Source organism: Suricata suricatta, chromosome 3 (genome assembly GCF_006229205.1).
Source record: "Suricata suricatta isolate VVHF042 chromosome 3, meerkat_22Aug2017_6uvM2_HiC, whole genome shotgun sequence".
In the NCBI taxonomy this organism is placed as follows: Eukaryota; Metazoa; Chordata; class Mammalia; order Carnivora; family Herpestidae; genus Suricata; species Suricata suricatta.
Window position 1 is genome coordinate 24,166,491 of NC_043702.1, and position 16,637 is coordinate 24,183,127.

The following is a 16,637-nucleotide window of genomic DNA, read 5'->3' on the forward strand; positions in this document are numbered from 1 at the left end:
AACATGTGTTCAGTAATCCCTAGTCCTTTCCTTAGAAAACCAATTCTTAAACCAGTCTGAATTTCAGGAAAGTGAGAATATGCTTTTATTTGTTTTAGCTGCAGAATAATCAGGTCGTTTTTAAGCTGAAAAGAACCCCCAGCAGTACTTGGCTCAATCTTCTAAATTACAAATGAGACAACTGAAGACCAAAAATTGGAACAGCATTCTCAAAGTCTTGAGAAGTTGATATGTCATCCAAATCTAATATTATTATCTTATTTCACTTTTTCATTATTGAAAGCCTTTTTCACACATGCAAATTAAATTTTATAATGTAAAACTTTATAATATAGTACTAAACAACTTGAAAACAAAATAAATATATGAATTATTCTCAGATAATGAAAGCAGAAAACAAACTTTCTATGTAACTTGTAAAATATAGCAGGTACTTGATAAATTTTTGTTGATTGAATAAAAGGATGTAGAACTTCTAAATTATTTTTTAAAGAAATTAATAGATTGAGTTGTTAAATCAAATTTTGTTTCTAGTACAAATTTGTATATGTTTTCATAAAGATTTAATGTGATTTTTCCCCCAAAGGGTATTTGGGTACCTGAAGGAGAAACAGTAAAGATTCCTGTGGCTATTAAGATTCTTAATGAAACAACTGGTCCCAAAGCCAACGTGGAGTTCATGGATGTAAGTATAGACACCAGGCATCACATTTTTATGCATTATTAATAGACTGCTTTTAGAATTAAAAAATAAAGACTTCATTACTTACAAAATTTCCTCTCTAGAAATGGTATAGTCTTATAGTTAAACCCTTGAGCAGGGGTCAGCAAATTTTGTTAAAGGACCAGGGAATAAAGAGGCTTTTGTACAATGTGGTCTCTATGGAAACTACTCAGCTCCATCCTTTTAGTAGGTGAACAGTCATAGGTGCCTAAAAAAAAAGAAACACAAGAATGGATATAACAGTGTTCCAGTAAACTTGATTTACACAAACAAGCTGAAGGCTGAAGGCCTGAAGACCAAATCCTGTTCGCAAGAGCTGCGTGTTTAACTACTATGCAAAGAAAGGCAAATTGCATTTGGGAGTAGTAATGATGATTTGAAGAATTAATTGGGCTGCTTTATTTTATTACTGTTATCCACTTAGCAGAAAACATCAGTCAAGATTAGTTTCTATAGTAAGTCAGTTTGTGCTAGATTTAAATTAGGAACCTACCTAAGTCAGATAATTACCAATGGAAATTTACTTTTTTCAGTTCAAATTCAGACAAACCTTATGGGTAAAAAGCTCCAACCATAGAAAAATAAGGGAGTTCTGAAGAATAAAAATACTTTATGAGGTCAATCAGAACTTTAAGATTTCCCCCAGCAAAAATTGTAGATTGAGCTGTTCAGCAGATTTCAGAAGGTAGGACATATAAAATATATATGTAGCATGCTGTTATTTTTTCACATTCAACATAAGATATCCTGCCAGGGGTTCTGTATTCTTTCTATTTTAGCATAATATTTTCAGTAATAAGAATGATTTTGATTTTCAAATGACCTTCATATGAAAGATGATGCAAGCATATGCACTTTGATTTTTTTAAGGATGGATTGTATATTTCTACCCAGTTTCTCTTGTAAACTCTTTTGTTAAGTTTTATAGGAGCTCAGTTTTTGACCTTGGATAATTTATTGGGTATAATGCTTACCATCATATATGGGGCTGCTTTTAGTTAAACAGCTTCTTGGCTATTATATAACAGGACTGAGAATTAACTGGTGCAAGCCAGCTGCTCTCATCAGTCTGTGCTGTGTCTTACCAGTTGCTAAATATTTTGAATGCCATCCTTGTTGCCCCTTGTTGTTTATCTGCTAACACCTGACAGACACTGAATCCAGTAACTGAATAATATTTCCTTCTGCAGGTGTCTAAAAGTTCTGACACTCTGCAGACACCTGTCCTGGCTCACACAGTAACCTGTAAAAACGGAAGCCTTTTCCAGTGATGTCACTATCTGTTTGAATTTGATGATAGGTATATAGCTGTGAAGGGAATTTTCAAAGAAAGTAAAAATTATGAAGAAAAAGGACAATGAATATAAAGAGTGTAGGTTAATGTGTAAAACTGATATATATAAAAAAAAAAATCTTGCCCAGACTAGACTGCAGCCAAAGCTGAAATTCACAAGAATGCTAATAATCTCTGCTGGAGGCGCAGGCAGCCATTTTTGTCATATTTCCATGGAAACAGGCTGGCAAAAAGGGGTTAAGAGGCTACAAAATAATCACCTAAGAAAGAACCTTTAAAAGCTTCATCATGATTTTGAATGATTATTTGAAAGCTCCTAACCCCATCCTTTTTTTTTTTTTTTCCTGATCTGAAGTCTATTCCCATGGAAACAGGAGTGGGGATGGCAGCTTGAAGTCTTAGCTTTCTGCTGAATTTTAGAGGAGGCTCTGATGGAGCCATGAAAGGAGTCATTTTCCTAAATCGTTGATAAATTTGGTGACCAACAGACTCCAAACAGTATGTTCTTTTATAAAGTTTAACAAAATTTGGGGGGAAAAAATCTGACGAAGTACCTTGTGGATGCTGGATTTGACTTCCTTCCTTGTGGATAGATGCTAGAAGATGAATAGATCGCTGGACTGCCATTGACAGTTTCAATAAATATCAAGCGGAAACATTTAGTACTATTTCACAACTTTTTTCAAAACATTAGTGTGGCATCACAGTAATTAAAATACAGTTGCACTGGCAAAACTAATGGTAAATTCAGTATTTTAAATAGGCTAGTATAATTTTGATGCAAAATAAACCTACATTGCATACCAACATTTTTAGCTCATTATGTGTGTAGATCATTGTAAATACTTAAATAATATATCAAACTATAATAAAAAGCTTTGTATCAGCAAATTTACTTGTAATTCGGACTTAAGAATTAAGTTAAAGTTACCAATACTCCAGGGTTATTAAAATGAAAGTCATGTTTGGCATAACTCCTAGTTTGGGTTCTTCCATATGGTAGAGTGCTCCCAATTTAACTTTCGCACTAAGATAACATCTACTGCAACCACGCTACAGGTCTCTGGCAAACTAATGTGTATTTGTTTACATGCATTTGTTTTATATCATTTTAAAGAAGGAAAATAAAGCTTCCAAAGATTATGGAAGCTGTGTACTCATTAAACATTAGAACGCTGGGCCATCTGGGTGGCTGAGTCAGTGAAGCATCCAACTTTGACTCAAGTCTTGATTTCAGGGTTTGTGAGATTGAGCCCCACAGTGGCCTTCTTGCTGTCAGTTTAGAACCTGCTTCTGATCCTATGTCTCTTTCTATACCCCTCCCTACCCCTTTTTCTCTCACTCTCTCTTTCAAAAAAAAAAAAAGAAAGAATGAAAGAAAAACTAAAGAAAAAAGCATTAGATCTCTTTGCCCCACTTTACCTGCCAGCATGCAACTTTATACTTGGGGTAGAATATTCTAAATTCAATAACTATTACTACTAAGTTTATTAGATACAGCTGTGCTTTACTGGTTATTATAATAAATGACAAAATGCAAAAACTTAAAACTCACTACATCCAATACTTCTGTTGATATTCGGGGCAAAGGAAAGGACTTTTACATTTTCCTAGAATTTTTACCATAGGCAAAAGTAAATAAGGGACAATTTGTATTCTATTAAATGCTATGTTAAAACCAAGAGAAGGAGAATTTGGTCATAAGGCTGTTATTCAACTCCCCTGAATATGTCTAATGGATTTATAATGACAATAATAACACACTGGTAATGAAAGGCCAGTATGTCCTTAATTCCCATAAAGGAAGATCACATTGAACAACATTATTCAATGACTCTAAAGGTCTGCATTCTTAAGAAAAATACCTATATTTATATATACTTATAGTTCTTGTTTCAAATAGCACCATATCATTGGAAGAACACAGGGGTGTTTTTTGTTGTTTTGTTTTGCTTTGTTTTGCTTGGTTTTTATGCATCAAATGGTATGGAACACATGCCCAAAAAATGATGCTATTGAGCAAAATTCCTAGAATTAGGAACCGTGGTCTGGTCAATTCAAACAAAGTCTTTAGAATTTTCTATTACTGTGTTGTTGTTGTTTTCTATGATATGTAAACTCACTATCATTTGACATTATTATATACAAGGCCAATGTGGGGCTCAATCTCACAAACCCTGAAATCAATATGTATAAGTGTAGATATATTTAAATGTTTTATTAACTTATATGCCTTCTTAAAAATAATCTTGAGATTAAAAAATGGTATTATTCTAAATTCCAGTGACTGCACAATCATATTTCAGCTTAGTGCTTCAGTTTCTTGGCTTTAGTTCCAGCTTCCCCATGCCAAATCAACCACCTAGTTCCCAGTAAGGTGCTGCAAAGAAATATGTTTTAAATCACCCAGACTTATTGTGTAAATAGTCATATTTTTATTAAAAGAAGAATAACTTGTTGCCCTCTCCCTATACAATGGGAAAATGTATTTTTCTTACACAACTGGCATTTTACTATTTTCTGAAGAAATTTCCTTGTGAATTGTGCTTATATGTTGCTCTTCTCTATATTGCCTTTATGATATTCATTGTCTTAATGCGACAATTATTTTAAATCTATTTGGTGTCATATTAGTGGGTTGAGACAAAATAATGTATTAGTAGAGTTTATATTTTCTCTCAGATTATAGCAGACTTACAAAATGATTTAAGAAGTTACTTTGTATAATAACATTAATTTCACATGATAAAAATAACATTTGTTATGCCTAGGACTTTATGGTTAACAATAACTCTTAGCTAGTTCCCATATCATACTAATAATCTTTTTATTTTTAAATTCATATAATTTAATGCAGTGATATCTTTAGGCCTTACAGATTTTGCTCATTTGCATTCATGAATACAATTAATCAATTTCAGAGATGAAAAAATGTAACATTCCTTTTTCTAAAATACCCCATTATTTAGATGTCACAGGATTCTATACTGCTGCCACAATCTTGAGAAGTCAGTTACAAATAATCATCCTTCCCTTAAGAAAAATTATAGCTAAAATAGTTAAGGAACGTTTTGGATAGTTACTTTTTAAAAACCTGGGGTGCCTGGGTGGCTCAGTAGGTAAAGTGTCAGACTTCAGCTCAGGTCATAATCTCCTGACTTGTGAATTCAAGCCCCGAGTCGGGCTCTGTGCTGATGTCTCAGAGCCTGGAGCCTGCTTCAGATTCTGTGCCCCTCTCTCATTCTGCCCCTTCCCTGCTCGTGCTCAGTCTGTCTCTCTCAAGAATAAATAAAACATTAAAATCAAAACTTTAAATAAAAACCAAACAAATAGAGATCTTCAAATAGAGATGCTGTAAACTCCATTAGAAATAGAAGTTAGTTTTTCAAGGTGCTATTGAAAAGAGAAAAATAGGGAAAAAAAGGAAAAAAATTACCAGTTACTAAAGTAAATCATTTGTTATAGTTTATATCATTAGCCCTTGTTTACCTCCTGTTATTTATATAGAACTTGGTCACAAATGACAGCACATCTGAAATTACTATTTTAAATACTCCATTCTCAAACCACATTCTCCTGCCCTTTTGGTTCCTTTCGTATGGTTGAGAAACATCTACCCTTTTAGATATCACCCATACATTGACTCTCCCATTTCTCACCACCTCTCACCTGCTACCTTCCCTCACATCCCCCACAAACAACTTGGTTTAATGGCCCACTGTTATAATCACATTCTTTCAAAAATCTCAACTTTCTTGATTCTCAAAAACATGCTGATGTTAAGCAATTCTGGAAATACTGAAATTTCTCAGTGCCATCTTCTAGATCTCTTTCCAGTCTGCATATTTTCCCTAGATTATGCCACTGGGTTGCTAAATTTCAACTCCAGTGTACTTTATGAATCTGACCTCATCTCCATGTTTGATATCTCCAAACTGAAATCTCAAGGGCATCTCAAGTTTAACACATTAGGAATGTATCTCTTTGTCTTCTCTTCTAAATGTCTTTCGCATGTAAATAATTTGTATCTTTTCCACCCTATTGCTCTTATCAGAAATGTGGTATTTGTCCTTGAAAGTCACAATCCTCCAAACCAATTCAAGAGCAAAGGATCTTTAATTCTATGCCAAAAGCATTTGGAGAGCATCCTAATCTTTTTATGTTCCACTGCTACCACCTTAATCCAAACCATTGGCCTCTTCAGCCTGAATTATGAGAATGCTTCTAGTTTGAGCTCCCTACTATTCAATATAAGACTTGAAATAGCTTCATTAGAGCAAAATACTAGATCCTTGCTTTCTGAGCTCCTAATTACTTTCCTAGCCTTTTTTCTCTTCACTGACTTTCTTTCCACTCCTACAAACCAAGCAAGACAGTTAGTGCCTTTGCCTGGAGTGTCCTTTTCCTGATTACACCTAATGAATTCTTAGTTAAACTTATTTTCTCAGCTTAAGTATACTTCCTCAAAGACAGTTTTCCCGACCCCTTAATCTAAATTATAACCTACTAACAGCACTTAGATATTTTCCTTTGTGCATCCTTCATGATAGATTATTATACACTTATTTGTGCTAGTTATTGTTATAGAATCCCACTCTATCACTAGCCGACAGGATCTTTGATGACAGAGACTGTCTGTTGACCCCACCACTACATATTTAATACCAAAATAGCTTGCTATGCAAGCATGTAGTTAGGAAACAATAAATACTTTATTAATTGCCTCAATGGATGTTTCCCTATTTTTTTAAAAAGACTTTTATTATTCCTCTTTTAAGCCTTCTTTATTTCAGTCTAATTCATTTCTATACTATTCCCCCCCCCAATAGTCTTATTTTTATGTGACATGTTGTACTTGGATCATTTTCCTTAGATATTTATATTGCTCATCTCTGATTTATTTCTACAGACTCAAATTTAGTAGCTGTCTTGAATTCAGAGTAACAACTGGATTTGAGTTGTTATGTGTATCTCTGAAAAATAGACCTATATTTGACCCTCTAAGTAGGACTCAGTGTACTCTCTGAAAGCCCTTTAAGAAGGAAAACGCTTGTAGATTTTCAATGAATGCAGGAAGCCAGTGCCCCCCTTCCTCCCCCCAGTGGGAACCTTTTGAATATTTCCCGGCAAATGTTTCCATTATATATGGGAGGGTAGTACTATGTTTCATTTTTAGCCTCTTTTTAATCTTGAGTTCCTGAAATTTTATGTACTAATTGTGGATAGAGTTTGCTTCTCCAATAACAATTTGTTATTAGTGTCCCCTCAGCTCCACCCTCCTCTCTTGCCTATTTACCTCTCTTCTAGTAGGAATAAGGACGCAAGGACCGGATCCTATATAAAAAGGGTAAACAAAGTTTGATTTTTATCACTGATTTTGGAAAAAAAATAAATTTATAAAAATATTTGACTGTAGTCATAAATAATTTCTGGTATTAGTTATCTGAATTTCATAGATATTATAAAACTTGAGCTTTAATTATTGTCTTTGTGAACACTAAAAACATTTGAAAATAGGCAACGTACTTGCCACGTTTTACTTTCTAACAGGCTCATTTTTTTCTTGAAGTACATAAACGAGACCACCTAAACTCACGACAGTTTTCTCTCTGTAAGCCTCAAGATGTAACTTAATAACTTTTCTGCTCCTGTTTCTCCAAAGCATTTCTTGGATTTCTGTGAATGAAAGGATGTTTCTCAAGAGCACATAGTATACTGTACCAGTATTTAAATTTAATGAATGAAAATTAGTAGTTTGTTAAAGGCATTGGCTTTCTATAGTGTAGATATTTTCCAGCATTTTAAACTGTACACTTTGGTGAATTTTAAAAATCATTAGGGAAAACAGGAGATATCTAAGGGAGGACCAGGGGGAAGGGCAGAGGGAAAGAGAGTTGGGGAGAGAGAGGGACACAAAACTTGAGAGACTATTGAATGCTGAAAATGAACTGAGGGTTGAAGGGGAAGGAGGTGGGGGAGAAGGGGAGGTGGTGATGGAGGAGAGCACTTGTGGGGAAGAGCATTGGGTGTTATATGGAAACCAACTTGACAATAAACGATTTAAAAAAAATCATCAGAGGATGTATTGGTGTGCCACCACAGAGCTGGAGGAGAATTACACTGATCATGTACAGTTTCTGATTCCAATCTGAATAGCATTTGCTAATCTTGATGGTTTAGGAGGAATCCTCATTCAGTTTGATAACACTGGTAGAAAGAGCTGTTAATAGTATGAAACTTGTTCCAAAAACTCAGGTAGAAAGCTCTTGCCCACAGGGCACGCACAGACCAGAAAATAGAGTTTCCAAAAAATTAGCAAATATTTTCAGACCTATCAAACTTTGATATGGATGATTTTGTTAGTGCTTGATGTTCTGTTGACACGTTCAAGGATACAACATATTGTTTCCACTAGAGGAAGGGACTAGCTGAATAAAATCCTAGTTTGCATTATGTGGATAAGGTGATTTTAGTTGTTAATATAGCAGTGATTTGGTTCAGGAAATGAAGGTTTAATATGCTGTGATATTTTCTTTTTAAAAAAGTTTTTAATGTTTATTTATTCTTGAGAGAGAGAGAGAGACAGAGCATGAGTGGGGGAGGGGCTGAGAGAGAGAGGGAGACACAGAATCTGAAGGCTCCAGTCTCCCAGTTGTCAGCACAGAGCCTGACGTGGGGCTCGAACTCATGAACCATGAAATCATGACCTGAGCCAGTCGGATGCTTAACTGACTGAGCCATCCAGGTGCCCCTGCTGTGATATTTTCAGTAACACACACACACACACACACACACACACACACACACACACAGTAGAGCAAATATATTTATATATTAATGTGTATTGATATTATATATTATATACTATAAATATATGTTATAATAGTGTTATTAATGTAAGTAAGTTATAAATATTATCAATGCCATAAGTACATACACTTTAATCTCATCATTACCACTTTGCGAAAAGTGCATAAAATGACTACCATAGAATCTCTGTTTCCTTGAGCCTGTTGAAACAATGAGCTGTACTGTACATACTGCCAAAAGATCTCAATTGTATTTTTTCTCAGTAAAAATAAAAGAATCAAGATACTGTTTTGAACATTTTTAAATGCTACTGCAGCTTCTAGGAAGCCATGTTTTTAGTTCTCATCGCTTAATAGTTTATGTATAGCTTGGCACAGTGTGACTAGAAATAAGAAAGAGCACCTCTGGGGTAGGAAAATTATCAGATCAGTTTGATAAAAAGCTTAGAGTTTTCTGCAGTGATTGTAGTGACTACAATTTTATCTAGGGGTTTGATCCACTTAAGAATTTAATCTAACCTCCCTGAACTTAAATGTTCCATTATCTGTTAGAAAATAATTAGAAGCTGTAAGCAGACGTCTTCATACATGGAGTTCCTTGGGAGTCCCTAAGCTCACGGAAGCAAGGAGTTTGATGGATACTGGTCAGCCGATTCTGGGCCAGCGGCTAATAATAGCAGGAAATGCTGCTTAGCTAGGTGAGAAAGTTAACTTGGGGAAAATGAAAATACAACATTTGGGATTTGTGGTCGGAAATAAATTTCCCTTTTTCATTTGTTTCCTCGTTAGAAAATAGCCAAGGAAGCCAGTTCTTTTTTTTTCTTTTTTTTTTTTTTTTGATAATTTACAATTAGGATCTAAGGGCCCACTTGATCTCAACCATGTTCAGAGTAATTTCCTTGCATCCTCACAAAGAAATTTTAGTGAGTCAGGAAAGTGTTCCGTATAATGCATACAAATAATAGGTGAATCTGGCCAATAAATTAAAAATTGTCTGCTTAATCAGCATGTAGTAAATCAACCATAAGAAACATGTATAAGCTTTTTGGGAGGGTTGCAGACACAAGGGGTTTGCAAACAACGCCAGAAAAATACTTTCCTTTTATGAGTAACGAGCCAAGTTCTGTTAAAATGAAACATTAATTTCAAAAGGAAGAACACTTATATACTTAATAAGCATGTTACTATATTCTCACGAATAAAAAAGTATTTTATTCTTTTGCTGAGATGCTACAAAAGACAATATTCTCTAGTTTCATGTCATGTTGGCTTAAAGAAGAGTGAATTTCAACCTACCTTACTCTATTTTCTCTAACGTTCTACTCAATTTATAATGCATGTACTAAGGTATAGCACCTAAAGCCCGTGTGTTAATTTTGCGTTCCCAACAAGGTTGTTAGTATCTTTTGGTTAATAACTACTTTACTCTTTGTAACTCCCACAATACCCATTAATTGAGTAGTAAGATTTCAGTAAACATTTATTTTCAGTTTGGAAGAATTGATGTATTTACTTCATTTGGTTTTTTTTTTTACTAAGGTTTAATGGAGTGCCTACTATGTGCTGAGTCCCACGATACTCTAGGGATGATAAAGATAACTAAAATGGCTTAAACTTAGTGAGATTTCTCTAGTAGCATTAAATTAATAAAACAACATTCTAGGGGCGCCTGGGTGGCTCAGTCAGTTAAGCGTCCAGCATCAGCTTAGGTCATGATCTCACGGTTCCTGCGTTTGAGCCCCACATCAGGCTCTGTGCTGCCAGCTAGCTCAAAGCCTGGAGCCTGTCTTCAGATTCTGTGTCTACCTCTCTCTCTGACCCTCCCCTACTCACGCTTGCTCGCTCGCTCTCTCTCTCTCAAAAATAAATAAAACATTAAAAATATTTTAAGTAAAACAACATTCTATTAGGTTTGAGCAGAAGAAATATGATAGGGGGTTATAAATATGATCATCAAATAAAATATTATCATCAATGGTGGGTGGGTTTAGGGATCTTTTATACTATTCCCCAGTGCAGGAATACCAAAGTTATTTAATCTTCCAATTTAATTGGTTGCATTTGTTTAAAATGGATGCATTTTATGAAATAAATTGATCTATGTTTTAGTTTATTTTTTATCTTGATCTTATTTTTATATATATTTCATATATTTATTTTTATATAATTTATGCCTTATGTGTGTGTCTGTATACATATATATTTCCATATTGTGTGTAATGAAGCGAGTTTGCTGGTGTGTCATGAAGCAAGTTTGCTGGTTAGTTTGTTTGTTGGGGTTTCAGTCAGAAGAAGAATTAATATGCTAATATTTTCCTAGAACTTAATTAGCACTATCCCCCCCCTTAAAGTATGATACTAAAGTGTAACACAGTTTTCAGATATAGGAAATATTTAAAGCCTGAAATATCTTGTTTCAAACATGTTTATTTTAAAAATGTTTATAAATGTTATATTTTTATTTTATTTGAAAGCAAGAACCTGTTAATTTCCATTTTAATCTGGGGGTTAATTTATTAAGAATATTTGCTTGTAAATGCTATTCACCCAAAGGAAGGCCACAGATTCTCTCCTGTTTTATTAGGTTTAGGTATGAGCATATTTTGAAAAGGCTCTATTCTTTTTTCATTTGTATACACGATTGACTCTCAAATAATTCCTATGAGAATATTTTCAGTTAATCTCTGTATTTTTGAGAGCTAGGCGATAATGGGAACAGATTAACTAAAGATAAATCAACTCTTCTGCATGATATTCTAAATGTAATTGAAGTAACTGTATGAAAAAAATTGCCATTTTAAAACATTTGTATTTTACCTCCTCAGATTGTATTCTCTTATAATATCTATATATCTCTTTACTACTTTTTTATACAGTAAGTCTGTATTATGTACAGCATGGACATTTGTAACTGTTAAAAAATAGCATCTTACTTAAAACTAGGTATTAAGATACTTATAAACCGTGTGGATATAATGGTGTTGGCAGAGTTTTCTAATTGAAAATGAGTAAAGGACTTTCCTAATAAGGCATAAAATCTTTCCACTGCTTGTGAAGCAAACAGAATTGCTCTTAACAGACTCTCATCCCTTTATTTAATGCTTCATCTGTTGTCCAGAGGAAATTAATGACTGCCATCTGCATCGAAGAATGCCTAATTTAAACTTATAAGTTAGAACTGCAGCAGGACGTTTGTTGCAGTGAGATGGGCAGTGCCTGGTAATTCCTGTTTCCCTAATGCGATCCATTTAAAATTACTATTAAGTCTGAAAGGATCCCGATCTCCAGGTTTTCCTTTCCTAGTGTTCTTTCTGTAGGCAGAACAATACACCATTTCCTAGAGTGAGTGAAGATGAAGTATATAGAATGTTTTTCCAGTAAATGTAATTATACCTTTCTACAAGGCTCATGCATCATTTCCCACTTTAATCAATAAATTATTTTCTCCCTGTTAGATATAGACTTTGATTAGCTTGAACTTCTTACAGCAGTATCAGAAAAATAAAGAAAAGAAACAATTCATGTAAAATCCGCTAATTGTGATCCAGGATGTTGAATAAGTTTTCTTCTATTCATCAGGGTAATAAAGCAACAAAGACCAGCAAAATATATTTTGGCACAAAGACTTGCATAATTAATGCCAACTTTTCATAATAAAAAGATGAAAACTTATGTTTAAGAACTTTCTATTATTTAAGGATTTTTTTCTGCATGTCTCTTTTCCCATTAGCAGTTCAAATAGATACAGTAAAGTTTCAATTTCTAAAGGGTAATGCATATGCCAGATTATTATGTGGATCTCAAATAAAGGTTTTTAGGAGTCTCTGTTAATAATACAAGATATTATTTTCATTACCATAAGTGAAACACTTTTTAAAGAAGCTACTGTTGTTTCAAGGTTAGTAATCAGCCAATCAAGACTTGATGAAAGACAGATCTAACATTTAAGTCAACCAACCAGTCTGTATAAAATATGTATTTGCCAGCTAAGCCGTTTTTGAAGTCTGGTCCTCTATTATCTAACTGTCCTGTTTGTGATGAGATATTACATTGCAAGGTCTCTTTGTGCTATGAGGTTGATAAGGCTGACTGTGGGCATTGGCATACAACTAAACTATTTGACTTACAAATCAGCAGTAGAGCATCAAGTATTCAGGGACAAGGGGCCTTGGCAGATAACTCAGTGATATTTATCATTTGGATTTCTCCTTCTCAGGTGCTTAGATTTAGGAGCATGTCAGCATTTGAAAGGGGTTAGTGGCATAATCTCAAGGTAAAATTTACCTGTAAGAACAAAATTACTTTCACTATTAAACATGTATATATACATGTATATGTACATATGTGTGTGTGTAACAAAAAAACAAAATAGGTAGCACCTCCATTAAGATTGGGAGAAATCCCATGACCCACTAAGCTCATACAAGCCAACTTTCTCCAGGTGTCGATTACCATATGACACTCTACAGAGAGTAATAACATATTTTCATTTTATCCCTGATAACTGGCATTTAAAAAATATTTTTAATGTTTTATTTATATTTGAGAGAGAGAGAGAGAGAGAGAGCATGAGCAGGGGAGGGGCAGAGAGAGAGGGAGACACAGAATCCGAAGACAGGCTCCAGGCTCTGAGCTAGCCGTCAGCACAGGGCCCGATGCGGGGCTCGAACCCACGAATGTGAGATCTGACCTGAGCCAAAGCCGGAGGCTTAACCGACTGAGCCACCCAGGCGCCCCAATAACTGGCATTTTAAATTTGCCATCACAACATCAGTTGACCCCCTGTATTCAGCTGCAAGACTCCATATAATTTATCAAGGAGAGAACAAAAAATGTTATAAGCTAAGGATAGTTTAAGAGAGTTGAATGAATGTGAGATTCTATAATAGTTTACTTTAAAAAGTAAATTAAATAAGCCCACTTTATTTAAGCCCACAGCAATCTGTGGAACCTAAGTAGCAGGAATACTGCTGTATCAGGAATGACTGGAACTAAGACATTAAAGGCTGTGAGGATCCACAGACGCATCTCTCCCCTCAGCTTTTACCCAGCTTGTGTGAAGAGCTCCGCTAACTCCTTACTCTGAAGAACAGGGTTTAGGAAAAAAGACCTTCTTTGGCTTATCTTGTGCATGCCTATCCTGGATTAAGGAAGAGGGTAGAATACCATTGTTCCAAGTGGTTGTTGATGCCCCAGCAGTTTTACTATAGACATTGACTAGACACTAAGATTCATAAAAGGGAAAGGGGGAACTAGAGTGGCAACCCAGTAGGTGACTGCTAAAAACAGTTAATATTTTTGTTTCAACCAGATTAGCCGGAGAAATTTTCATTTCAAACTGCATAGCCTCATTTTTTTCTTTTGCTTTCCTTTTCATTGTTTCTTTCTTTCTTTCTTTGTAATTCACTTTTTCTTTTAATGGGAACTTAAAAATTTTTTTTTAATATTTTTTTATTTATTTTTGAGAGACAGAGACAGCAAGAGCAGGGGAGGGTCAGAGAGAGAGGGAGATACAGAATCTGAAGACAGGTTCCAGGCTCTGAGCTAGCTGTCAGCACAGAGCCCGACACGAGGCTCGAACCCAGGAACCATGAGATCATGGCCTGAGCTGAAGCCAGACGCTCAACTGACTGAGCCATCCAGGTGCCCCTTAATGGGAACTTATAATAAGATTTCCCCCCAATTTTGTAATCAAAGTAGTATATATAGATAAAATAGATATCAATGTATAATATCTATGTTAGTATATAAATATAAATATATATTCATCATATACATAGTGCTATATATGAAATCAATATTTGAAGTCACTTATTGAGAACTAGAGAGGTTCTTAAGCATATGATCTTATCATCCCCACATGGCAACAAAAAGGGCCAGGAGCACCTACACTGAGAAATGATAGTTTACAACTCTACCTAGGATATTCACTACAGGGAGAAATTTCTAAAACATCTAGCCCTAGATTATAGTTAAAAGTGAAGTTCTTCTTTGACTTTCCCCATTGGTTCAAATTTTTAAATATTGGAAATATTTAGCTAAGAGTTACTGTCTTTATGAAGAGTTGTATAGAAAACAATCTAAATTGTCTAAGGATGGAGGTTGGCAGTGAGATCTCCAGAAATATTCATGGTACCCACTGTTTTCATATATTACAGAGTTATTAAAAAAAGTTATATAAAAAGTTTCACCAAAGTGAAAGAAGACATTTAACAACTGTCTGACTCTCAGTAGAAGAATATGGAATCTATCTAACTTGAGAGTTGTTAGAAAGAAAAAACACAAAAAGAAGAACAAGAATATTTTTTCAAGTCTGATAGTTCAAAGAATATTTCCTTAACACAGGGCTAAACATAATTGAAATTAGCACTGCTAGTCATCTTTTTTTTTTTTAAATATTTTCTCTGTAAGCAGAAATAAAAGGAGCCTAAAGCAGAAATTCTCACCATTTTTTTTTCAGTTCAGAGATTCCTTTGAAACAACTGATAAAAGCTGTGAAAGCTTTGCTCAACAACTGTGCACCTCCATGTGTATTCAACCATGATTTTTATTCAATATCTAGGGATTTGGCTTCCCTCTGAAGTTCCGATACACCGTCAAGAATCACTGGCTTAATGTCTTTGCTAATGTTATAACCCTAAGAGAAATTTAAGTGGTTAATATGTGCAGTTAGACTGCCCATGAGATTATTCTAAATCATTAGTGTTTCAACAGTGGATTAGGGCAAGCACCAGGGTCTCTGTGTATCTCACCTTGTTTAGTCTCACAATAGACCATTCAGAGGTTTTGTCCAATTAAGAGATGAGTTCTGAAAGAGAAAGAGGAGATGAATGATCCAAAGTTCCATATAGCTAATAAGTGGCAGGATTTGAATCTCTAACTTGACAATATGAAGGGGCACCAGGGTGGCTCAGTCGGTTAAGCATCCGACTTTTGGTTTTGGCTCAGATCATGATCTCACAGTTCATGGGTTCAAGCCCCACATCAGGCTTTGCATTGACAGTGCCAAGCTTACTTGGGATTCTCTCTCTCTGCCCCTCTCATGTGCTCTTTCTCTCTCAAAATAAATACAAAATAAACTTAAAAAAATTTTTTTAAATATGGAAGATTCATAAGCCCTCAGTTCAGCGTGCCCCATAATGATCTATTCATCAATCCTAAATGTGACTTTTTTTTTCCTGTGTCCCTGTGTTTAATGAATGGTGACACCATCCACCATGACCCAAGTATCTTAAGCTTTCTTCTGTTTCTCAGCCCAACACCAAATTATAAAGAACTTTATGGTATGGTCTCTCCCTGATTTTTCTGTTCCCAGGTTTAATCTTTTCTAGTTCAAGCTTTGCAAGCATGACAGAAAGGTCCTTTGAAGACATAAAGCTGATTATGTAGCTGCAGAGGACCCATCTAGAATTTTGGGATGAAGGAGTTTAGAACCATTGTAAAGGGGGATGGAACCCTGGGAGAGGCCATGGAGAGATGCATGGTCATGCATGGTCTCCATGGTCAGTATTCATAATTTATATAAAGGGCTACAGTGAATCTGTCAGCAGTATTAGTGCCTTATACCTAAAAACTAGAAGTTGCCAAGAGCCTTCAGATGGCATTAGCTAAAGTTCTATCTTATTCCCACAGATATGCAAAAATGCCAAGTTAGTTAAATTATCCTCTTCCCTGTTTTTACAACATACTGATTAATATCTAACATTAATGAAATAAAATATAAAATCTAATCAAACAATAATATTATAAGAAATCATAGCCATTCTATTTGGATAACCTTAATCTTAAATTGTTAGAATTAAAATTATAA

The 16,637-nt window shown here is 34.8% G+C and overlaps 1 protein-coding gene across 1 annotated transcript in view; it reads left to right on the top strand.

The window, feature by feature from the left end:
• Positions 1-16,637, top strand: part of ERBB4 (erb-b2 receptor tyrosine kinase 4) — a 1,103,571-nt gene that overhangs the window by 902,772 nt on the left and 184,162 nt on the right. Inside the window, exon 19 of the mRNA XM_029933912.1 lies at positions 587-685. Within this exon, the coding sequence (XP_029789772.1) occupies positions 587-685 (99 nt within the window). The remainder of the gene's footprint in view (positions 1-586; positions 686-16,637) is intronic.